Source organism: Branchiostoma floridae, chromosome 3, assembly GCF_000003815.2.
Source record: "Branchiostoma floridae strain S238N-H82 chromosome 3, Bfl_VNyyK, whole genome shotgun sequence".
NCBI classification, from domain to species: Eukaryota; Metazoa; Chordata; class Leptocardii; order Amphioxiformes; family Branchiostomatidae; genus Branchiostoma; species Branchiostoma floridae.
This window is the reverse complement of record NC_049981.1, coordinates 12606479-12632945: the sequence shown is the minus strand read 5'-3', so window position 1 is coordinate 12632945 and position 26467 is coordinate 12606479. Positions and strand designations below refer to the sequence as shown.

The window sequence follows — 26467 nt, the reverse complement described above, 5'->3', positions numbered from 1 at the left end:
TGTGCCTCCAGCTGTCTGTGCCATCACGGTGGCTCCTGTGACCCTGTGACTGGACAGTGCAGCTGTCCATCTGGATTCATCGGAGACAAGTAAGCAACAATGTATAATCTCAGGAAAAAGATTTTACAAATTCTCCCTGTATTTTGATATTTGCTGGCAAGATAAAGATTTTGTATGATTTAGTGTTTGTAAAATTGATTAGTTTTCCGGTTTTAGTTTTGTTTGTCATCATATTTAATGTGTAACACATTTCATGATGTATGATACAGTACCAATATTCTATGATTTGCACTGTTGATTTTTTATCTCATTTTGTATCAGTTATGAACGAAATTAACTTTGTATTCTTTTTACTTGTTATGGGCTCCTTTTGCTAATCAGGCCTATATAACTGAAGAGACTACCCATGTGTACCCAAGATTGATAAATAGATAATCAATCAATTTTTTCTGTCAGTCACTTAAAATAGTTACTGTTGGCAGGTTTCACTGTACTGTGCAAGGCTAAAGATTTAGCCCCACTGAAAGTCAAGCATTTTTTATGGCATTTTGTGTGTTTCCTGCCAGCTGTGAGCAGGAGTGTGCAGTAGGCAGATATGGTGATGGCTGTGCACAAAGCTGTGACTGTCAGAACGGAGGGACCTGTACCAGCGGGGGGCAGTGCCTGTGTAAGATGGGATGGCACGGCAACAAGTGTCAGGGAAACAGTAAGTTAGCTATTTTCAAACATACTGTAGAACAGGCCTTCTTCAGGCAACTTTACAAGCAAGTATATATTGTTAACAAAAATGCCTAATTGTCAGCTACACAACAACATGAAGGCAACTTAAGCTTGGGTAAATTTTTTCACTTGTGTGACTAAGTTTAAGCTTTTTCACCACATTGTAGAGGAGGCAACATTACAAGCAGATACATGTGTATAACAAATCATGAAGGCAACTTTAGCCTGAGTAAACTATTCCACTTGTATAGTAACATTGCTTTGTGATATAATTATAATTCTCTAAGTCATGTGTTTTCATTTACCGTTTTTAAGCCACAAGGGATAAGATATTTTTTTCAATTTGGCTTACTTGTTTGCATTTGTTATTTCTCAATATATTAATAGTGACTCCATTCGTAATGGCAAAATAGTATCTGATTCAATAGCATTGAAAAATAATCGAATGAGGAATAATCTTTGAATAATTGTTTACTGAATAAATTGTGTCTCTTTTTTCAGTCTGTCCCTATCAGCCTCCCCAGTACAGTAGTGAACACTACACAGATGAGTTCCACTGGCCCTACTGTATCCCCTGTCACTGTAACCAGGACAACACAGAGAGGTCAGTGTTTATCCTACAAGGCTACACATTATAGTAGTACAGGGATGTACAGTTTTGCAGGGATCTAAGTTTGCAGTAGGGAGAATGTTTTGAGGGTTTTTTGTTTGCAGTTGAAACAATGGAGTAGGCTAGCAGAACACACAGAACAAGCAAATTGTGCGGTGCTTTTAAGTTTGTGGGAAGAAGAAACTTGAACATAAAACAACCACAGAAATTTCTACATTCTTACAATATAATGGTTGGTCTGAAATCGGCCGGTTGGCTGGTTGCTTGCTCACAAAAATCTGCTAACTAAAAGATCCAAATCTTGCATACTACTAATCTGTAAGTCTTCATTGTAGAAGTTAAGTTGCTGTTTTGACCAACGTCACGCCATTGTGTTTCCCCAGTTGCCACCCATGGGGTGGGCACTGCGAGTGCAACCCTGGATGGGGTGGGGTGAACTGTGACACGATCTGTGCGGAGGGTTTCTGGGGTAAGGGGTGCACCACCCTGTGTGACTGCGCTGGCAGCCACTGTGATCCAGTGGACGGTCGCTGCCTCTGTCCTGCAGGGTACACGGGAAGCAGGTATGTGGACTGGTGTAGTTTCTGTAACACAGTCGAGGAGCTTTGGCTATTTTTGTACAGTTGATGACCACCAGAAAGTTGGCAAATCTAAAAAAAAGAATTGAGAGCCTCGAGTGAATCTTGGCCTGACCTGAAAATTGACCCATCACTATCACAGGTACCCGCAAATATCAGCCAATCTCCTACAATTGCACTATGATGGAGAGAACACCAGGCATGTTGCTGCCGAAAATGTCATTTAGAGCTTGCAGACTCATCAGCTGATTATTTTTTTTCTGTCATTTCTCATCCCCCACAGATGTAACGAGACGTGCCCAGAGGGTCAGTATGGATCAGGATGTGCGGAGAGCTGCTCCTGTGAGAATGGTGGAAGATGTTCTCCACTAGATGGATCCTGCACCTGTCTCGCAGGTAAGGAACTGGTCAGACTAGTGGGCATTGTCAGCTTAAGCTTGGCAGAATGGCAAATCAGTGTGCTTGCTTGCTTGGCTGCTTGGAAACAAGCTGGTAGAAGATTTGTGTGGTTGAATGATTTTACGGAAGCCAGGGTTGATGGCAGCATGATAACCCAAGTTATCACCCGGTCCGGAACACTCTAAAGACTTATTGAACGTTATCGCATCCCTGGGGTATGCCATAAAGTTATGTCCTTCAACAAATTAGTTTCTTGCTTGCACAGAGTGGTAAGTTGCTCTCAAATCAATGGGTGGTTGGTAAGGTTTATGTGTTGCTTAGTAGGTAGTTTTGACTGTACATTGCTAACTGGTGTCCAGTTAGCTTTGTCACAAATGGCTAACTATTACTAACCAATTTGCATATGGTGCAAAAAGGTTGCCGTAGTAGAGAGAGGGTTAACCAAATGAAAAGTGGTGACAGGGCATTTGGTATTTGAATAATACTGTAAATTCATTTACTTTTGCGTTGGTTTTATTTCGCTAGAGCAAGAAAAAGGACTATTACAATTTGTACTTTAAACGATTCCTTTGTATAGCAGTAACTGTTATAAAATGGAGACGTTTTTGCAATGCTATGAAATTCAATGTAGAGGTCACCTAAAAAGTATAACCATAGCAAAAGTTTTAAAATTTGCAATAGTTTAAAATGGGAAGTGTGTTATAGACTATGGTAGTTCTGTTAGTATTTCCCCTCCCTGTATTTCAAACCCTCCATTCCTTACTTTAGGGTAAATGTCTATGTTAGTAATACTCAAATACCTTCTCAAACAAAGGCTATGAGGGCAAATTCTGTGGAAGCCTATGCCTACCAGGTAAGACAAATACACTGGATGGAGGTTTGGTTGTTTGGGTCCTGGCAATTTTGGACACAAGATAGTTCACAAGCTTGGTGTACTGGTGTCTTGGTTTAACACCCTGTCAGTTGGATGGTTGGTTTGGTTGGTTGGTTAGCTAACTGGTTGGTTGCATGGTTGTTATATCTTTTTCCCTGGTTTGGTTTGGAATGAAATGTACGAGGTAACGGTGACACAATTTTATTTCTACCCTTAGCTTACATTTGTATGTAATATTTCCACCAGTCGTGCCCATGTACATTTTGTATGCAAGCATAAAACTTATTTTGTCTGAATCCCATCAAGTAAGCTATTAGTAAGTACTGTACAGTATAAGGCAATGTTTTTCGTAAGTTTTTTTTAATCTGAAAGGTTTGATTTTACCTGTGTGGAGGTTTTTATTATTATTCGTGTGTGTGTGTGTGTGTGTTTGTGTGTGCGTGCGTGTTACACTGTTTTACTTACCTACTTTGTTCTGCATTGATAAAGAAGCTATGGATAGATAATGTGATCATCATGATATTTGTATGTGACGTCTTGTGTTTACAGTAACTGTCACAACCTGGGTTACTAACAGAGTTTTCTTTACCACAGGTTGGACCGGATACCGCTGCAACGAGCCCTGCGCCAAGGGAATGTATGGCCTTCGCTGTAACTCAACCTGCGAGTGTCAGAACGAGAGTTGGTGCAACCCTGCCAACGGCACCTGTACCTGTCGGCCTGGCTTCACTGGGGTGAAGTGTGACATGCCATGTCAGGTCAGTCAGTACTGTCAAAGTAGACCTGTCAGTGGACCAATAGAATCTGGTTTGTGTGGAAAAATGGTCACTATAGTCAATTTCATGTCTCCTGGTTTTTAATTGTATGTACTAATACGGGCCTGTAGTGCCTGAAATAAAGAATAATAATTATAATAATAATGGGAAAATTATTTAAAGACCATCAAAAAGTGGTACATTTGCCAGGTGGTCCTTATGTAGAGGTGGTCACTTGTACAGGTTTGTCTGTATGTTAAAACTTTGAAAGGATGAAATGATTGTACATGTAGCATTCCAGTGTTCCAGTGTCAATGTGATACACCAAGGTACCTTAAGTTTATAGTGCCTTAAATTCTTTACGGAATTTTTTAAGTCAAATAATATTATTGTAAGTTCGCTCAGTAATTCACTATGGGACTGATGATGATGATGACTGTTTTGTCCACTACAGAACATGACCTATGGCCAGGACTGTGCGATGCGCTGTAACTGCTCTGACCATGCCAACAGCTGTGACCGGCAGACTGGACAGTGTGTCTGTAAGGAAGGCTGGAGAGGTAACGGTCACTCATTCATTACTGCAAATCCAAATCTTAAGGTCCTAAATGTTGCAGTTCAGTGAAATTCAGTTTAGTCTAAGTTTTGGGTTGAAAAAAACATATTAAGAAAGTATTGCAATGCAAAACTCATGACAATGTGTTCATGGTGTGATGAGTTTGCTATGACCTTGAAGTTGAACATAAACCACGGTGAGTATTTCAAGGTTGACAGTATTCTGTCGGGTTCTGAAAACTAGATAGCACGCACAGCACTGTGTGAGTTTAACTTAATATAATATCAACTTGGTCAAGCACTAGGTGTTTGGTTAGTTAGGTGTAGTTATGAGAGAGGCATAGCCAAATATTATGGCACAGTGCTGTCTGGATGCAAGGTGGGATTTATGCAACACCTTGGCTCAGGGTACTATCATTTCATTCATTTCTGTTTTGTTTAGCCAGGGTGGCCCATCACAGTGGCAGTGTGGCACTGCTTTACAGTGGGGCCCTGGAAAAAGCATTTCACGTTACAAAAAGAGCAACAATTCTTAGATAACAAAACATAGGATACGCTGACAAATCTTTACAGACTGTAGGAACTTGACAAGTAAAAAATGTGTGCAAGAACATCAACTTTGTGGAGTTTTGTAGCATCAGAATCAATGGAATTTTTCATGATTTTTTTGTATTGACAATGCATGCATCAATATTGGCCTTTGCATGAGGTTTTACATGTAGGAAATAAAATAGTTTAGTCTGTTATGTCTCTCATTGACCCAGATTAGACAAGCTATAATTAAAAAGCAGCTTGTAAGGAGGTGTCCGTTTTCTGTTCTTCATACAATACTGAAGGGTCTCTCTTCCTACACTCAGGCTGTCTATGAGCTTGGTTGTACAGGACTTGAGATGTGCTGTCCTTACATTTAGGCTGTCCATGAGCTGTGTTATACAGGACATGAGATGTGCTGTGCCCTTCAGCACCGTTGTGCTGTGAGATCGTTCTATATAGTTTTTCATTTATGCTTGGAATCTTGTTTGTTTCCTTCATTCCATAAGTACCCCTGCCACTGGATAATGTACGTTTTCTGCCACCGTCGACACTACTCTCATACTTTTGCCTTGTGTTTCCTCCTTGTCCATATAGCATTGACAGTCCCTCGGATTGGCCAACAACCTGTTTGACAATTGTTTCCTCCTGGTTAGTTGCGTGTTGAAGTGATGTATAACCCGCAACTCTGCAGTCTCCCAACAGGCCATCTGATTGGCCAATTGGTTGTTTGATCATTGTTTCTTCTTGGTTTGACATCTCTGATTGGCCAACTGGTTGTTTGATAGCTGTTTGCTCTTGGGTGGCCACAGTTTGATTTTTCAGTGATGTATATCCTTCAACTCTACATGTACATGTATCATCATAGGTCACAGCATATGGCTGGAGTTGTGGTTCTGTGTCAAAGGAAGTCTGGTTATGAACTAAGGATGTGGTTGCATATGGTGGAAGCTTTTTGTTTTTCCCTTTCCTTGACACATCCATGTAGGTCACAGTGTATGGCTGAATGGTACTACTGTCTTCGGATGTCTGATCATGAGCTAAGGATGTCGTTGCGTATGGGCGAAGCTTGCCATTTTTCCCTTTTCCTGACACATCCATGTAGGTCACGGCATATGGTTGGATGGCATCACCTTCCTCTGATATCTGACTATTTGTAAAAGAAGTCACTCCATATGGTGGAAGCTTGCCATTTTTCCCTTTCCCTGACACATCCATGTAGGTCACAGCATATGGCTGGATGGTATCATTGTTTTCTGGTGTCTGGTTGGAATCATGAGGTAATGATGTTGTTGCGTATGGTGGAAGCCTGCCATTTTTCCCTAGTTTACCTGACACATCCATGTAGGTCACAGCATACGGTTGAATGGTATTGCCATCCCCTGATGTCTGGATGTGGGCAGGGTTGGGTTGTCGGCTTGCAGCTGAGCTTGTGTCAGACACTGGTGCTGCAATAGAGTCAGGTTCTCCCAACTCTGGGCCAGACGGTATGTCGGGGTGGAGCAAAGCGGCCGTGCCGTGACAATGGCTCTTGATAATGAAAGTCATGGTCAATGCCAACACAATGAGGAGCGGCACAGCGACAGCAGTGATGATGGCAAACAGGTGGCTCTTGTCATCCTCTCTGATAACTGGGTCCCCTCCAAGAATGATGGACAGATGTGTGTTGGTGGTTGTATCAACTGCAGCACTGGTGCCTGCAGTAGTGGTTGTGACGGATGCATCATCACATCTTCCAAACTTGATGAAGTCCTTCCTGAGGGTTGTGAGGAGAGTTCCGCTGAGCTGAGGGGGTGATGCGCACCTCAGCATGTCCAATTTCAACATGGGGCCCACGTCTGGTAGGTTGCAGATAAGCCACTTTAGATTCTTGTTGCAGTTCAGCCTGGTACCTTCTACAATGAGACGTAAGTGCTGGTCTTGCTTCAGCAGCATGATGTGACGGGTGATATTAGTGATGGGATTTTTGTTAAGATTAGCAACTGTCAATGCCTTAGGCTGCAGAAGTGCATCAACGGGCACAGAAGGTAGACGGTTCTGGACCAATGACAAATAGGCAAGGAGGGGTAGACCACGAAATGCATGCTGGGATATGAAGGATAATTCATTTTTGTTGATGACCAGATCTGTAAGATTCTTGAGCCCAAGGAATGTATCAGGCCCTGGAAAAACATAACAAATATGGCTTTCGTATTAATACAGTACGTAATAGTTTTCTCTAATGCCTGGCCAGTAATTAAAATCATTAATTGTTTATTTTTTAAAAACCTATTACTGAGTCTAGTCTAAGCTCTTTTTCCAGAGTCAAGTGAGGAAATTTCACACTACATATTGTCTCAGCACGAAAATCTCTGACTTAAGTATTATACAATGTAAACATAGAACATCTTGGAGAGCGATGTCTATGTCTCTTTGCCAAAAATCAGATCTATGGAGTGTTGAGCAATATTGAATCTTCACAATTCTATAGTGTACGTGTCGTATAAATTCACATTACCTAGATTGGAGATGAGGTTGTCATCAAGATAGAGTTTCTTCACCAAAGGGAGACCCAGGAATGCCCCTGGCTGGATTGTGGAAACGTTTGATGCTTGGATGTGAAGTACCGTCAGTCCCGAAGTGTTGGGGAAGGACCGTTCCATGAGTATCGACGAGCGGAGATGCTTGATGAAGATGGATTGAGTTGCTTGGTGGAAGTTTGTTGGGATGGCGTCCAGACACACAGGGAAGCTGTACCTTCCTCCATTCCCCACCCAGCTGCAAGGCAACCCCTCCTGATCTTTATCCGGGCAGCGACAGCGGAGACTTAAAGGCCCCCGTCCCCAGGCTTCTTGTAGTTTAGTTGTAAGCAGGGTGGACGTAGTGAGACAGCTGTCAGGGCACCGTGGATCCGGGGCAAGCACAGAAAGTAGATAACTGGAAAGTAAAAGTACTCCTAACACCTGGAGAGCCCTGCTCTGCTCCATCTTGACTTAACTGTTACTTAGTGCTTTGATTTTGTAACTTGCAAGAATTCCAATCATTGAGAGTCTACAAGTAGAGTCACCTAAATACATTTTGTATGCATGTAATTTAATTTCTACAATTGTGATAGATCTGAAGATTTCTTTCTTTGATCTTACTTATTAAATACCATTTTTTGTTTTAGATTAGTCTGAAAGAAATATGTTGCTGGGTTAGTAACCCCAATAACATTTATTGTAATGTTACACGTAGATACAAGCCTTAAGTATCTATTTTTTTCATCAAAAATTGCTGAATCATCATTCTTTAATTTTTTTCCCCCAAAACCAAAGCACCTTGCAGAATGATCTTGATAACACTGTTACAGTAACAGTTACACTTTGTTGATGTACAGTATGAATCTTCTAAAATGAGAATCAGTGTAAGTAAATGTTAATGAAAGTTACACTTGCCAGTCCTTTTAAGTACCCATGCTCACTCCCTTACAATTCAATCCTGTTTGTATCTTGTGAGTAGGTCGCCCTAGTAAACTACAAAATGTCGTAAATTATGGTGGCACCAAGGCTAATTTTCACCAGTGTTTTTTCCCGAAATATAAAAAAAAAAGCAAAGGTAAAAGAATTCATACTCCTTAGAAATTCATACAAAAAAAAAAGATAGATATTAATAGTTTAACTAGTTCAAGAATGACTTCTACAAACACAGAATCTGATGAACTTTCAAGTTAAGATAGAATTTGATTTACTTCGTTTGCACCAAGCTGTATGATTGTGTTGTTTGGTTCTAGGTGAGCGCTGTGACTCGAACTGTGCACCAAACCGCTGGGGCGCCAACTGTGCCCAGACCTGCACCTGTGAGAACAGCGGCACCTGTCATGCTACCCTCGGGACGTGTGAGTGTCCTCTGGGCTACATGGGAGACAGGTGTCAGACTGGTAAGGGCAACACTGATAATTTATTGGCTAATTCTTTAATTTGTTTTACTCACTCTTTCATTTTGTTCACTCAGTCATTCATCAGTCATTACTCAATTTCATATTAACTTATTGATTACGCATTCAGTCTTTCATTTGCTCCATCAAAGTTCTTTCATTTGTTCATTACATTTAGTCATTGATGTGTTCTTTCGAATTTCTGAAATAAAATTTGATTGTTGATCCCCAGCCTGCCCGGAGGGACGTTTTGGTTACCAGTGTAAAGGAGTTTGTTCCGAGCGCTGTCAGAACGACGCCAGCTGCAACACGATCACGGGAGAGTGTATCTGTGCACCAGGGTTCACTGGTCCCTTCTGCTCTGAACGTGAGTTGTTCTACCATTGATTCAACTTGGGCAGCTATAATAACCGTGAAATTACCGTGCCAGTTGGCATCAATGTTACCATAAGACAGTGTTAAAACTTTTAGAATTAGTGCTGCATCAGTGCTGCAATGACCACCACTTTTGCTAGGGAAATGTGTTCTGTATCTATCTGTATCTATATACATAATGTATTTGAGCTAGTATTACCACCCTTTGGTGTAACACACCAGCTTAAACAACAGTGTTGACTGTAGCATAGAAGAATTGATTGACATATGACATCATGTGTCCTGTTCAGGTTGTCCTGGTGGTTACTATGGCGACCAGTGTTCCCAGGTCTGCAGCTGTCAGAACGGCACCTGTGACAACGTGGACGGTTCCTGCACCTGTCTGCCTGGATGGACTGGGTCGGACTGTGCACAGAGTGAGTCTGTAGGCTTGTTAAGTGTCACTGAATGAGATTCCCTGGCACCTCCAGTATTGTGTCTTTTCTGTAATCACCTCTGTCTTGTCTTCAAATCAATTGTCTACCGTGTCCTGTTTGGTTGGAGAAATTTAGCATTAGGTCAAAAAGACTTCAGAATCCTCATTAGCTGAAAGGGCTAGGAGGGACTTTTTTGTGACTTTACAACCTGGAGCTTAATTATCTAATTATCTAATTATATATAATTCATCCCACCATAGAGCATAGAGCGCAAAGTAGAAAATTGATTTAAGGATTACAGAAGTCTGAGAATAGATCAAATGTTTCCATGAATGATAGAGAAAATTTAACTTCATTGGCACTTAAAAGAACATGACATTCAAGCAATTCCAACAAAAATCACCTATTACGTTTCTGGGATACCAAGTGGGAGTGCCAGAACGTCTGATTTGCAGGCCTCCTTTCCTGTTACTGATAGTGGGATAGTAGATCCTGTACATTTTGCCTCTGTAACCTCTATGATTGTTTGGTTTCATTTCCACAGAATGTCCATCAGGCCGGTGGGGGCAGAACTGCCGGCAGACGTGTGACCACTGCAGGAACGATGCCTCCTGTCTGCCGTGGGACGGAACCTGCATCTGCACCGCGGGGTGGGCGGGGCCTCAGTGTGCTGAGGGTGAGTGCCTCAGCTTTCAATTCCAAATATATCATATTAGTTTTGCTGGACCAGGTGTGTTCTTTGTCTTTCTTTTTCTTCTTTCTTTTTCTTTTTTCACAAACATGCTTACATTATCGCAGTAATTGAATGAATGGCAGTTGCATGCATGTCAATGACCTGGGGCCTGGTTTTTATTTCTTTTGTGTTCTTTTTTATTTATAAGTATTTTCCTTCCTACTGTAAAATAAAACATTAGATGCATTACTTTTAGTTATTATGGTTACTGTTACAGTATCTGTTTTGTTTTCATGGATTGAATGAATTTGTTATTTGTTTGCAGCCTGTCCTGCTGGATACTATGGAGAGAACTGTAACAGTGCCTGTAACTGTGTACACGGGGCTTGTGATCATATCCGGGGGACCTGCACATGTGATGCTGGCTGGACTGGCAGTGTCTGTAACTTTGGTACGTACTGTTCAATATCATTGAATTACAAGCCAAGGAGAGCACTTTTATAGAATTTTTTAAAAAAATATAAAAAGATTATATCTCCCGATGAGGTCATAATGATGTCATACTAATTTGCATTAATTATCTTTATGCCATAAGGTACTACCTTAAAAAAAATTCCAGGTCCATGCAGTATTCAAACTGGTATTTTCAGAACACCAACCACCCCCCCCCCCACAATATAGCACATTGGTACATACCACTTCAATGAAACTAAAAGTATGAATGTTTTCCGTGTATAGAATGATGAAAGCTAAACGTACATTGAAAAATGATTTTTTTTAATTTGACAAACAATAGTAAATGTTCTAATAACTGCAGGCAATTGGTAAGGGATGAGAAAATGAAGGAAAGTTAATCCCAATTTAGCCGGGGAAGAAACCTTATTAAACAATATGTCCTTTGGAAAGGTACTTTTCACAACTTTCTTCACTCCACCCAGGTGCCTGCATGGGGTCATAGGTATAAGGTTTTGGAAGGAGAATTTTTGGCTCCACCTTCCAATGCCCTCTGACCCACTGCCCCTTAGCTTTGACTTCAAAAATTCTAATAGACCTTTTCTAATAGCTCTCTTGTCTTTCAAACAGAGTTTTAACACTGTCAATTTTGTGTCTCTACTACCTGCAGATGTGAACGAGTGTACCCGGCAGGATAATGAATGTAATGATAATGCAATCTGTCACAACTCTCCCGGATCCTACCGATGCGTCTGCCGTCCGGGGTATGTGGGGGATGGACGCGAATGCCAACGTAAGTCATCACTCAATGTTTTAACAGTTAGATGTCTAGTATAATTAGGACAAAATAAAAACCTGAGTTATATTACACTGAACGACCTGTCACACCAAACCGTTGCATATCTAGCTGTGTAAACATTGATTTTTGTTTAAAGCTACTGTAATTTTTGGCAACTAGTTAAACTCTACAGTTCTAGGGAAAAAGCTGCACGAAGCTGAATAAAGTATGTTTTGTCCCTGGTGATTCTAGCCAACAGTGTGAGACCGGTCATCTTGAGGCCACTGCCAATTTTGGAGCGGGAAACGGAGGACAACGTCCTGTTCTCGTGTCGCTACGAGTACAGTCCGAGTGCCGGCGGGAGGAACGTCTTCGTGACCTGGCTGAAGGGCGACATCGTCCTCTTCCTGGGGGAACTGAAGAGGATCGATGATGAGAGATTCACCATCAACTACGGGGATGGGATGTCAGACTTGACCATCAGACAGGTGGGGACATGTTTTTGGTGTCAATTGTCCCAAGTGGCTAAGGCTAGCAGAGCAAGAGCAAGAGGCCATGGGTTTAATTCCCGGCATTCCTAGCTAGACGTTATGTTTGGAAAGGCACGTAACACAGCTTTCCTCACTCTATGGCTATCGACACCACACTACATTCTCATAGAATTTTTCAGTTGATTCAAAAACTTGATATGAAGCTTTGTATTGAGAACATGTTGCAAATTTAAAGTATTACAGGAACTATATACCATTTAGATTCATTTTCTTAAATTTTTGGGACAGAAATCGCATGTTTAAATTTGTAATAATTTTTACGGTATCTTTCTATTTTTCACAGACACGATTGTCTGACTCTGGACCTTACACATGCCTCATCAACTCAGTCCCTCCTACAAACTCCACTGGAATCCTCAATATCAGTAAGTACATGTATATTTTGGAGGTTTACTTGTTTTTCTATCTCTGAAACATGCACCACAAAGGAAATCCAAACCTTTTATATAGCTACAAATGACACCAATTTATTTCCTGATCTCTCTCTTACTTGTAATTTAAAGTGAAAGTATATGAAGCAGATATCATAGCGGGCAGGGATGAAATTGAATAAACCTGCTCCTTGGGCCTTGTTTTTCTTTGTGCTTCTTAAAAATAAAATTAGAGTAACAAATAAAACTGGTGTGGACAAATCTTCAAAATATTGCCAAAGAATACATAATAATCTATATGTATTGATTATGTCCTTCTGTAACTTCAAATATAGACTTACACAAGGTCTTTTTGCACTAATTGTATTAACAGAGCATATCAAAAAGTTATGACCTACATTTGTATGGATAAAGGCAGGATTGCCGCACCTTATAAAGTCTTTTGGACACCCTCCATTTTCCAGAGTGTCCAGAAGGATCTTATGGGTCAGAGTGTAAGGTCTGTCCCTGTCAGCACGGAAGAGAAATGTGTGACCCCTACAACGGATGTCTTCCCTGTAAGGACGAACAAGCCTGTAAAAGAGGTACTAAGCACAAAGTTCTTCTTATGTACTGCACAACATAGGTATATGTTGCGGATTCAGTTCGAGTTCAAGAAATCAAACTTTCTTAATACGTTAAATTTTATAGACACTGGATAAACATTTTCAAATTATTATTTGCTTTTTCTTATTTCTTTTCTACTCGCAATTAACAATTATCTTTTGTTTGCGCAAAGTAAATAAAAAATGAAATCATGAAATTATAAAATGAACTAGAAAGGCCGACATTTGCTTGGGTGCAAATACAGCATATTTCAGCCATACCCATTCCCACGCAACATTGGACTGTTCCAAGTCACCCCTGCGCAAAAGTGCAATATTTCAACTGTAAGTTATCCCCAAAAGAGAACTAATATTGCGAATTGATTCCAGGTCAAAACAGAGCTTTCCCAATATGAACCGGGCCCATATGGAAGAATATAATCTTCCACAGGAGCGCCTATGCATAACTGATTGGCTTTTAGAATTGCGGCAGCTCCTATTTTTCCGAGAGTGAAAAAAAACGCATCTTCCATTCAGAAGATTTTCATCATGAAATTACATGACGCCATTCAACAATTTCCACTTCGATAACTAGGTCTAAGTACCGTCATAATCTCCTTGTGATGTGGGTACATTTATTATTGCATTGAACTTTTTTAATCAAGTAGGGCATACGTTTTAATAATTGTCAAGCAGGTGCAGGTGTTGTGTAGTAGGAGTGTGTTGTTGTTGTGTGTTTTTTTCAAGCTAAAAACCTTTAAGCTAACAACCATTACATAAACGGAGACGTCTCGAATTTTTACAAGAATTTTACCACCCTGTCGCTTCATTTCTTTTCTGAAAAATCCCAGGACCAACAAGTTAACTTGATTTGGCTTTATCTATATATTTCATTTTCCTTCGAATTCTTTGTTAAGTATATGCCCTGCATACCACTGTTAAATTGTTTTACTTCGTATGCAATCAGCCATCGGACGTAATCTTGTCTGAGTGTTGTAATTTCCTGCTCGTAGCGTGCGAGACCCGGAGGATAGGAGTTTCTATACCTTGTTCGGGGGTTTCTTTTCGGAGGTCAGTGGTGATACTCTGGTACTAAGAGTGTTTTATTGGGCTCAAACTCTGGCAGTTTAAAGTTACTAACAATTTCAATGTACAAAGTTTACGTCAAAAAAGAACAACAACAACACTAACGTTAGAAGTACCTACATTTGTTTGGGAAAAAATACATGCATTCTCGCCACTAGTGCACTGTCAAACTTACGTATCAAAACCAAACGCAAACTGTCCAATTTTCCCGCGTTTTCTGCCAAGTAACATTTTCTCGATTGTCTCAACTAACCTCCAAAGTCAAATCTGCCAAAAATGATTGATAGTGCCATGCGGAATGTTGGTAAATTCATCGACACAGACTTGTATTCTGATGTTCAATGCACGCGTACCGTCCGCTACCGCTCAAATGACCCTGTCTGAACTCCAAATCCTCGCAAACTACAATTTCAAACCGGGCACAGGGTAACATATGGCCACTGTAATGCTGTAATATGCATCTGTTTGTGTATAAACGGGATTGCAAGGCCCCGCTTATGAATATTAACTACCATTCGCCTTTCTCGTCGCTGATTGGCTGGCGTCCATAAAGTAATTAACTCTCGCTCTCCCCAGACCGCTGGCACCTGGCACCTGTGGGCTCTGGGGTCACGGGAGTTCACGGGAGAAGGCCGAAAGAAAACCAATTTCCCCTCAGAAAAGTGCAGAAATCAATAATTTGAAATTGTTCCATGCCAAAAATTTTACTTGGATCATTTTACAAACTATCTAATGCCTATCTACACCAAATTTAAGGTCATTCCATTGTAATTCAATGGTACTAGGGGGTCAAAATATACCGTTGTGGTCAAAACGTGACCTTTAAACTTCAATAAAATCATTTTAGAGGCAGATATGAAAAAAATGAGAAAAAAGCACCTCGGTATTGACCCACTCTACTTTTGTGCCAAATTTCAGGTCATTCGGTCCCGGAACGACGGAGATGATTCGATTTGAAGATTTGACAGGAGAAAGAAAGAAAGAAAGAAAGAAAGAAACATTACGAATATAATATATTTCACCATACCATATATGGTATGGCTGAAATATAAATACTTGACAGTCACTCGACTGTAAATACTAGTAAGGAGCGAACCAGCTTTGCAAGAAATCTTACTATTATCATAGTAATTCTGAATGGCTGATTATGTTCATAGTGCTGAAGACATTTGACGGCAGCATTAGGATAACGTCAGAGAGTTGGAGACCAGAGCTGGCCGACAAAACCACCACAGACAACCAGAAACTGGCTGGTGTTGTAGAGTATGGCGTAAGTTGATGTTTTGTTGTATGACTCATCCAGCCGCAGATTTTGCATATTAACCAGTAAACTACCTTGAAGCACACACTGAGTTTGTATATGGACAGTGCAAGCTGTGTAAGACCAGGCCTGTAGGTTTTTGTCTGCTCACACTGAGATGGATACAAGTGCAGCGCTAAATGTTCAATGTACTCAAAAGTACCTTTCCCAAGGGCATAATGTTTGGGATTCGAACCCAGAAACTGTAGATTCTTTTGTCAACAACTCTTAAACCGCAAGACCACCTTGCTACTTGACTCTTCATGCAGCATGCGAAGCGTCTGGTGTATCCATTAAATCATCAAATGACCTACATCATGGAAATAAACCTCTACAAAACTTTGACTTTTGTACCACTTACACTGACTCTTTAAAATTTATGAATTAGTTTTGAAAAAAAATGTAGTTCTCTGTCATTTAGCAGTACATACACATTACACATATTATATTACTGTTATATTATTATTATATATTATTATACTATTATATTAATATATTTTGTTTCTCATGATGACAACACGTAAAATTGTCTCTTTTAGTTGAACGAGATCTACCGAAAGAGTCCTCTATCAGGAGACTATCTTCATGCCAAGGTCAAACAGTTCAGGTAAATATTATACATTTGAATTTCAAGCTTATTTTAGATAAATCTTCATCCCATATAATGTAGCAATCATCCAACCATCAATTTACCGTTTTATTTCTAAATTTAAATGCATTATGAAATTGGAATTATTACAGCAGTTGCCTGTTTTTGTTGAAAAATTATTTGAATTCTCAATATTGATAAATATTATGGCCTGACAACTGATCATTATTGAGTTGAGTTCAACTGCTCACTAAGATTGAAGGCTAGATGAAGCAGGCATTATGAAGGCTGCTTGGAAAACTCACTCAAAACTGGGAACGTCCCCTTCTCTTTTGGATAACTTAATTGTGGTGGGTTCTTTTACGTGCGGGTGTTCTCTAACACCATTTAACGTCCTGACCAAGGGATTGTCCCTAACCAAAGCTACATGTATATACTTTAGGTGCTAATTGTCTTCATACTTAAAATTGAAGTTGAACCATGCTTTGGCCCCCCCCCCCCCCCCCCCTGTAGTGAAGGCAGCGTGGTGAGTGACTTCACTCTGTACTTCCGACCCGGTGCCGATGTACGGGCTGAGGACGTCGGGGAACAGCTGGACAGGGTAGTCAACATCGGCGGTCTCAAGGTCGATCAAACAGCCAATGGGATTGAAGGTACAGTAAATGCATTTACTATCATTATGATGGTTTCTTTCGCAGTAATTTGAGGCTTGTGGTTGAAACACTAATTTTGTAGTACAGTAAAATAACATAACATAACATTATCATATTTGCAGTACAGTCAAACAGCCATACAGATACAATTTTGCGGTAACAGGTCACCATGAATATAGCAAAATGCTATAATGCACGCTGATATTTTTGTCTTACACTGTACGTTTCCATTGATTACTTTTTCTTTAAGGACATTGTTTACTTAGGCTACAAAACCTATTGAACCTGAGTGCACAATGTTTTGAATGCATAGCTGTCTCAAGCTTCCCACAGTTTCACCTTCGAATAGTTTCTTGGCAGACCCATCTTAATTGGTTTTTCATGAGTATTTATTTGCATTATTCAGTATAGTTCTAGTCTGACATTTAGAAGGGACTGAGTCACTGATATTTTGATGTACACTGAAATGTTTCATGCAATTTTAAACATTGTATAATCAGGAGACAGTGCAAAGCGTGATGGGCCTGACAGAAATGGTGATGATGACAGAGATGGTGATGGTGATGGAAGGCCTATAAAAGCAGGCGCTGTCGGTAGGTTTTTACATACATTATATACAGCTGGTAGAATCAATCATTTATGTATATATAACGTTATATAGTAACGTTATATAGTGTGTGTGTGTGTGTGTGTGTGTGTGTGTGTGTGTGTGTGTGTGTGTAAGTAATTAACTTCATGCTTTGTTATTTTAGGATAAAGCAAAGTAAACTGCAACCATCTGAATGTCTATTTATTTTTGCAGTGACCATAGTACTTAACAGCATTCTCCTACATGCATTGTATATGTAGAGCCTTGCAATATGCCTGCATGTGGCCTGTATACAATATACTGTACCTGCTAAATGGCAGAGGTTTCCACTTTTAAAATGAAAATTTGTAGACATTGCCTCTAACCAACTGTCAGCCAATCAGAGAATCGACCAAATGTTTTCTGTAGGTAAAGCGATTCTCTCATTGGCTGGAAAAATAAAAGCTGGTTAAAGGGCATGCCCATAATAGTGGAAAGCTCAGCCCAGTTTGGTAGAGCCTCCAGAAGATGTTTTATAATACATACATGTAGGCCACTAGTGAGGTTCTGGTTAAGAGAAAGAATAATATCTAATCCACAATAATATAAGTCTCAAATTCAGTTATTGTATGTATAGGCCATTATTTATCCAAAGTTTATAATCCTCCCTTATTGTTATTCCAAACATAGCCGGTGCTGTGATTGGAGTGGCTCTGATTGTACTGTTGGTGGTTCTGGCGTTTCTTGCCTTCCGTTACCTTCGCTTGAGGAAGCGGCCCACTGAGCCAACTGTGTCGTACGTATTTCTTTTATTCTCAGTCTGTCAAGTTACTCCACCTGTACAAATCGTCAGTTGTTTAATTTCACAATACGTGACGTATTCATGATGGTCTTAACTTTGCAGCAGCATTTATTTGATATTAGGAAACACTGGTTTTATCAGAACTACTGTTAACAGTATTAGGTAAATTGTTTTGTAGTGGTTTTGTGAGTGAGTGAGTTTGTGTTTGCAATTTTTGTGATGAGCACTCAATGCAAACTTACTGCAAAAATATGCTTTGTCTAAGCTCTTTCTGTGATTATTTCCAAAGATGAACACTACGAATTTCTTCTTCTGCCTTCAGGAGCAAAATTAAGTAAAACTATGTGTAAACCGAAAACAATTTACAGTAAATTCCAATTTTCCCTGACACTGTAGTTACGATCGGGGCACAACCAGCATCGGAGCAGACAACCCTGTGTACGAGAACATGCCAGGTGCCATGGCCGCACCTCTGCCAGGTGTGCAGGTGCACAAGGGGGAGCACCTGATGTACATGAACAACCCTCTGTACGATCAGGTGAACGGGATGGTGGCACCTGAAAAGGCTGCTGGGATGGATCTGTCACCTCCAGGTCAGTTCTGTGATGACTCATTACATCAAAAGTTTGGTCAAAAACTGACCTAAAAAGCCACACATTCCTTTCAAATAATACGGGAAGAAGTTATTTAGTCTAAGAGCTCTCTGATAGCCATATAGTGGGTTAATGGACTCCTACAAAAAGTTATATCAGGGATGTAAATTAAAAAGGATTAGAAAAATTGTGCAAGATGTACGATTTTACTGACTTCTGAAATGAGGTATCGGTAGGCTTAGGAAAGGAGAGTTATTTTTTGCTAAACCTTATAAGTAAATTAAGGAAAAGAAGCATTTCTCACATGTGGTCAGATATTGCAGGTACATGTAAGGTCATTACATTGTTCGTAATTCTAACTCCAATGAACATGATAATGTTGTGCCTGCACAGGTGCTGAAGCGCCCCCTCCCTACGAGGAGAACCCGGCAGAACTGCAGCAGCTGACAGAGGAGGAGCAGCTCAAGTTGAAGCAGAAGGCAGCCGAGGCAGGTTATCCTGAGTGAACACCTGTCAATCATGGCTACCTGTCAATCACTGTAACCTGTCAATCATGATAACCTATCAATCATTGTAACCTGTCAATCATGATAACCTGTCAATCTTGATTATCCATAGACAATCTAAGCCTTGCAGCTGTTGAAATATTTGTGCCTTCTGTCAATGAATTAATCAAATAAATTGGCTACACCAGTTTTATATATTACATTGTATGTGTGTTTTCCAAATTTAAAAGAATGGCTAAACTGGGGGATTGACAATGAAAACCCAGTCAGGGTAGTCTGTAAAATTTTGTTTCTGAGGACAGAATATATTCAGATACAGCTTTTCCTCTCAGCCTTCTGGAAATTCAATAACAAGGAGGATTGTTGTAGTTTTTTTGCTTGTCCCTCTAAAAATTTGATGGAATCTTATATTAGGAAATAGGGGTGATTAAAATGCTGCATTTGCACTGAGTCTCACTGCCTCAAATTCAATGTACTCCATAAGTCTACCATATGATCCTGACTGTCCATCACACCCAGCAGTTCAACCAATGACAGCATTATAGCTTAGGTTCTACCATTGAGATATTGCTGAATGGCTGTATATATTTGCATTTTTGTGCTTCTGTTTTGCATTTTACAATCTAACAGGATCTTATCTATCAGAAAATTAAAACAGCTGCTCTTCTTGTCAAGTCATTTGGAGGTACAATTAATAAAAAAAAACTATGCAAGGTCATTTGATTAGTACAACTAATGGTGATAGAAATGTAGTAATTCCATAATGATTAGCCTGAGATTCTCATCACGAAGCCACCGAAAATTTGTAGAGTGAAGTGCCGATCCAGAAGTAATGAGAATGGGAGGGGGCATAATTTGTGGTAATTACGCTCATTTTTCGCCGTGAACATTAAAGTAGCGTGACAAAATCACATGCCGCGGTCGTTTTGGCAGTGTTTAGGTAACGTGCGGTCGCCTTTAGTGGTGGTCGTGGTCCCGTTGGACAGTGGTCGTCATATACAGAAATGTTAATGCTTACGTCTATGGGAAAATTCAAGGGACCGCTTTTCGGCGGTCGTAGTGGACAGTGGGTCGTTATGCACAGGTGGTCGGTAGACCAGGTTTGACTGTATGAAGTATTGCATTTTAATGAGATTGTGAAATTACAGATATTCTTAATTCTTTTGAGCTGTGTTATGTGATTTTGTTATAATTTTGTTGGTACAGTTGAAAACTTTTATTATCGTAGATTGTGTACCAGACAATGCTTCATTTTTGTCCTACACTGAAGCATAAAGCCTTTTAACTTAAATATTGTCTGTGCTAACTCATGTCATCATTAGTGACTAAAAAACGTCTTATAATAATTGGAGGACATTGCAATATTCATTCTTCCCTGAAAGCCAAAATCCTTTCCTCAGAATTTCATAATTGAGAAAATTGGAATAGAAGTTAACAGCAAGACTTACATTTAGAAAAACAGAGGTTTCCATGTTTCTTTCCAAAGCAGCCCTCTTGTATGTATATTTTTGATATTAGAAAATTACAGATTCACCTTTAGACATGGTATACAAATTGTCTCTAGTGTGTCTGAAACTATAGTGTGTATAGTCATGTATTTGTGTGTGTGACAGAACAAAACTTGGTGGTAGATTTTTAATGACATTTTTCAAAATGGATTATTGTTCAGTGAATGTTGTGTTTGAAACTCTCCTAACTATGCAAACTTTTACAAACTGTCAGATGCTGCGTCTGAACATTCTCCAAAGCATTCAGATTGGTAACGTTCTGTCACCAAATGTGTAACGACGGGGCCTGTTTAAGCCACCCTGCACTCCAAATGCGCATTTATTATGTCATGTAAAATGGCATGGAGATTATTCCTTTATAATAGAAATTGTCAATGATGAGGAAAGCTTTTCATAACTTAATTCTTTATGTTGACTTCGAATTCACTCTTACTAAAATTTTGTATTGAACTATAAGATACAATATTTTTCTGCTATATTTTTTGTATACCCTGAAATTTAGGATTTTTATAATTTGCAATATGAAATATTAGTCATTGTATTGATGCTTTGTGTTCTTTGATACTAACTGATTGAGATAATTATGATGAAAGTTGACTTGAATTAAATGCAGTATGATTTGGTAATTTTGCCAGCAGTAGGATCTACTATGCAACATTCATAATTTTAAAAGCATTTTTTTGTATATTTTGCAACATACAATTTTATATGTATATTTCAAGACTATATTCTTATGGTGACTTACATCTGGCTATTTATTCTACTTGCTATATATTATGTATTGGGTCTTGGTGTAAGTGGATTATAATAAAGTCCTTTAACTTGTATTTTTGTTCGTCATAATTTACAAAAATGTACTAGACTAAGTATCCTGATGCAGATTATAGTTAATGCCGAATTACCATAAATCAAAATATTTGATTCTAAATTTGAGTTAGCTCTCACTGACAGATAAAACTCCTCTTGTCATTATATTCCCTAATAATTTTGACAAAGGAATCATAATATATAGTATATGATGAAAAAAGAAACAAAAAGCCACCAATTGTATCATTATAGGATTATTGATTACATTGAACTATAACTCGCAAATCTCATGAGAAAAATATTCTAAACAAATTAACGTTACCTCACGTACAAGTAATGTTACTCAGCCATTCACCAAAATCATATTTTCCAAGACACAAATTTACCATAATCTAGCAGAGATGTGCAAGAACACAAGATATGGTTTACAAAATAATAGCAATCATAATTAATATGTAATATATATTAGACAACTTGCACAAGGTTGAGCTCAGGTCACCAAAAGTTACAATCTATGATCCAACTGATATTTTTCTTTTCATACAACAAAAATACACCCTATAAGCACACATTTTTATAATCCACGTACATTTGTGGTACGCTTCGTATATCACGGCCATTGAACTATATATATATATATATATTATATCAAGATTATCAATAAGGCCACAACAATTTAATTTCTTGGTTCACGGATTCGCTCGCTCCTATTTTTTTGGAAAAAAAATAAAAATGAAAATACCACTCAGCAAATTTTCACCAATAATGAAACCATTCACCAACTTTCTGGTGTAGCAAACATAAAAACTGACACTACTTTTGTAATTTTCAACGAACAGGTGCTGTTACTGTACAGTCATTATTTACAGTTTTTGTACTTTTTCAAGCTGAAAACTTTTTATTCTTTATGTTTTGGATTAGCATTTACCTTTACCCCAACCATTTTATTATTTTTATTTTTATTTCGCCCTCTCGCTCCATATTTTTTATGAAAAAATCCGTGAACCAAGGATTTAAATTGGTGTGGCCTAAATATATAAAATCAATGCACCTGTAGATTTTCTATCATAACCATTTAATGAAGACATTTGAGCAAAATTACTACTAGTGATTCCCCTCTCACATACTAGAAAATTTGGTTCATAATAATGTGATTATAACTTGAGTCATTATGTTATTATAGAGGTAGATTAATAAATTTATTGTCTAAAAATACACTGTGATGCTCAGTCCAATGGTAATACATGATTGCTTCCCAGCTTTCTCATTACAAGTATTTTGTATCTAAAATGTACACAACATGATGCTGGAAGTGCTTTTAATATCTATCTTCTGTTTTCCATGTGCTGAGCTGACTTCTTTCTTGATGACTTCTGCAAAAATAATGTCAAACAGAATGTCAAGAAAACTTCCGGTATCATCAAAATTGCCTGTCATATCAATATTGTATTTCTTGAAAAACAATCCTGCAATGAAAGAACCTATGGTGCTTGAGATTTTATCTCTGTTCCAGTTACTTAATATCCAGTTTTTCTTTATGCTACAGTTTGAAACATTCAAAATTCATCAACAGATCAAGTGTAATCACTACATTATGATGCAAAACAAAATCTATCGGCTGACTTGAAGTGATTATCACTGTTTAGACCCTTGCATCAAAAATATGCATCATAATCATATGTAGAAATTTGGAAAATCTCTAAATTCAGGGGTGCCTAATAAGCATTTGCATGAATGATACAAAATGGTGAATCTAATGAAAGCATATCTATTATACTGTATACAAATCCTAGGAATCTAATAACATGAGAATGCAGCCTTTTTATGCAAACCAGCCAACCGTTGCATTGGGAGAAGATCTGCTGGTTAGCATTTCTAGTTTTCTACCCGCAATAAAATTTTGACTGTAAGTCACAAAACCTGTGAGCTACTCTTAAGCATCACTTTAAAGTGTCTTGCCATCTTCCCCATCATCGCATCTCAACATTGCCTCTTGAATATCATGCTTTGTCACCTGACCCTGGCAGCGGTTTGCAGTTTGTACAGAATCAAAAGGACTGTGTTTGTTGTGAGAATAGTGATTCATGTCTTTTCATGAAATTCATGTGAATGCTTTAAGGCACCCTAGAAATTACAAAAAGTCATAGTATACAATACCTAATAGTAATATTGCATTTACCTTTTTCTTGCCCTTGTTGTCTTCGCTCTGCCTGCGACCGTAGATTCTCTCCGCCTCCTCCCGCTGGTCCTTGCTGATTGGTCGGTCATCAAGAGTCTCCAGCTTTGCCAACCGGCTGATGACATATTGTCTTTGGCCAAGTTTGGGAGAGACATGCATACGATTTAAAAGAGTTGATTTCATCCAAATAATTGTACTGGCCCCACAAGCCATATTGCAATATGCTGCGATACTAAATTTCTCAGTACTACTATGTTGCAAAGATAGAGAGTTTCAAACAATACAAGCATAAGCTGGTAGCTATAGAGGGCCCCAATTCCCATCCCCAAAAGCTAATCACTCCAAAAATCAAGAACAAGTAGCCTGACAACAGGAAATTTCACTGCAGTACCAAGGGAAGCTGCTAGGAGACCTAGCAATCGCATGCATCTTACATATCTCAACTGTCAACATCTACCCGCTTACCTACACCACAACTAGGTCAAGCGCAATACCCATGCACATAAAAACAAGGTACTGTAAGCAAAACCTCTTTCACGAAGGTAACAAAAAAGACAGACCTGTAGTCCAGATACTGTGGGACTGTTCCTCCATTGAAGTAACTTGGGGCTGCCTCATTGTTCATCATGCTCAGGAACCTACAGAGGAACAAAATATGGCCATTGTAACATACGGTATCATATAAAAATCTTAAAAATCACTGCATGATCATGATTTTCACTTATTAGACAAAACTAATACATTATGTAAATAACTAATCTTAATAATGACTATCTTTTTTAAGGATATCAATTCCAGTAAAAGGGAAAGACAAAGCAGACGACCTCAGACTGCTGCAAAGTGTAGCACTTGTACTGTATATAGCTACCTGTATTAGTGCAATGCATGCCTTGCCAAAGTTTGTGTTTTCAGTCAAGCACACTGGGTCATTCCTACTCTAAATCTCAATACCTGTGCCAGGGTCTTTTATATGCAGAATGCAGTAAAAGCTTTAATAGATGCCTGAAGCTCTCTCATACATCAGACCTCTGCAGTAAAGAAAAAAGCTGCTAGAGGGTCAAATCCAGACATTTGATCTTGGCCCCAAAAGATTCTGCTGCTTAAAAATCATTTGATAAGATTTGAAAACCAGAGGTTCTGCTCAGTACTGCAGAAAGCTGCTAGGAGGCCCATTATATCAAAAAATATTGAAATACAACCCGTGCTAGCTGCTTGAGTCTGTTTCTAATACCTCTAGTATACCTGAGGTTTGGGAAGCATTTTGCAACAGTTTCGATGAAGACGGAGAGGTTGGTGATGTTGTTATGGTTGACCCAGAGTGTGTGGAGGCTGGGGAGGGGGGGAAACTTGACGTGTGACGTCAGGCCGTTGTTGTCCAAGATAAGCGTGTTCAGTCGCTTGAAGTCCATCAGAGGCAGCAGAGACCTGTTTTTGAACAATGTTAAGGGATACCAACTTGTAATCAAGCACTTAAATGAACCTTTATATAAAAGTAAAATGAATGATGATAAAAAATATTCTGAATTTATTTAAGGCTGAAGCTAAAATCCTCCCCACACCTTATGGTATGTATAGGGCTGTGCCCATCTCCTCTTCTGTAGCCCTTGGGCTACACAGTTGTGCAAGCCTTACTAATTCTAGTACATCAAAATTCAAACTTAGTGGTACATGTTTAACTATCATACTTAGTACTCTTTTTCATAAGATAATTGATGAGTGTTCTTTTTAAAGCAGGGAAAGCATTATATATACATCCATGAAATTAATGCACTATTTTGAAAGTCTTTGGTGTGACCTAGCAGGGGTTTCATGTGTATGTCATAGTTTATGCATACATACAAATACATACAAAAAATGAAATGTACTACTATTTTGAAAGTCTTTGTGTGACCTAGCAAGGGTTTAAACCTGCAACTGCTCAACAGCAAAGCATTGGCAGTACTCTACAGTTAAGCACTTAGTAAAGCTAATACATAACTCATGAGATAACCCTGCATCACAAATAACGTTATGATAATAAGGATACGAAATCTTGTTGTGGCTCAGGTCCAGGATCTCCAGTGAATCTTGGTGCTTGTGAAAGTCCGCGGGAATTTCCGTCAACTCGTTGTATGCCAGCGATATCTGTGGGACGATGCCCTCTCCAAACACCAGCGAAGGAAACATCTCGAACTTTACCTCAAGTCTTAAGAGTCCTCCAAATCTTGACTAAATTTCTCAAAGTATCTTAAAAGATTCATTAGGATGCCTGCATCAAGTCTGTCATGATCTGTAAGTTGAAAATAACAGAATCTTAAAGTTAAAGATGATTTGTTTCTGCTGCAAATTCGTTAACAGAGATTTTAAAAAATGAATGACGTTGGGTAAGAAACATAAGAAAGATACCGGTTTAAAAATATCAATAACTCATCACATGATAGTCATAGGCCTTGTATTTCCCGTTAAAACTTTCACGCCACCTGCAGTGTTACGATGTTTTCCTCAACTTACGCAATTTCTGATGACTAACCTGAACACTCCCAACCCCTCAGGTTTAGCGATTTTTCCTTGTCAGGCGAAGAAACACCAAAATTCCATTCTTTTCTTGCACTGAAAATGATGACTGACAGGCACAGCAGATAGTTTGTAAACAGGCCAAAGGTCAACGACCTGAAGTCTCGTTCATAACCTTGATCACGTGAGACAGAAAGTGAAAATACTCTTTAAAAAAGGTATTATTGAAATATTTACATACTCATATTGAAGTAGAAAACGAACA

General features: G+C 39.0%; 2 protein-coding genes across 2 annotated transcripts; one reads left to right on the top strand and one right to left on the bottom strand.

The window, feature by feature from the left end:
* LOC118412281 (multiple epidermal growth factor-like domains protein 11) lies at positions 1 to 19977 on the top strand (the record flags this gene model as incomplete). Its single annotated transcript, XM_035815042.1, is given in 24 exon segments — positions 1 to 89; positions 567 to 706; positions 1222 to 1324; positions 1714 to 1893; positions 2192 to 2304; positions 3122 to 3160; positions 3776 to 3939; positions 4391 to 4496; positions 8774 to 8920; positions 9150 to 9284; positions 9583 to 9708; positions 10253 to 10384; positions 10707 to 10832; positions 11505 to 11627; positions 11865 to 12100; positions 12447 to 12528; positions 12999 to 13118; positions 15362 to 15474; positions 16044 to 16111; positions 16607 to 16746; positions 17247 to 17339; positions 18005 to 18110; positions 18513 to 18709; positions 19103 to 19977. Coding segments are annotated over 23 exon segments (2796 nt in total). The 3' UTR covers positions 19216 to 19977.
* A 2609-nt stretch (positions 19978 to 22586) lies between these two features.
* On the bottom strand, positions 22587 to 26366 carry LOC118412268 (leucine-rich melanocyte differentiation-associated protein-like). Its single transcript, XM_035815001.1, has 6 exons — positions 26219 to 26366; positions 25736 to 25978; positions 24952 to 25134; positions 24270 to 24347; positions 23710 to 23839; positions 22587 to 22903 (listed from the first exon to the last, which is right to left on the bottom strand). The coding sequence occupies exons 2-6, from the start codon at positions 25873 to 25875 to the stop codon at positions 22856 to 22858; spliced, it is 579 nt and encodes a 192-aa protein (XP_035670894.1). The 5' UTR covers positions 25876 to 25978; positions 26219 to 26366; the 3' UTR covers positions 22587 to 22855.
* Between the last annotated feature and the right edge of the window lie 101 nt (positions 26367 to 26467).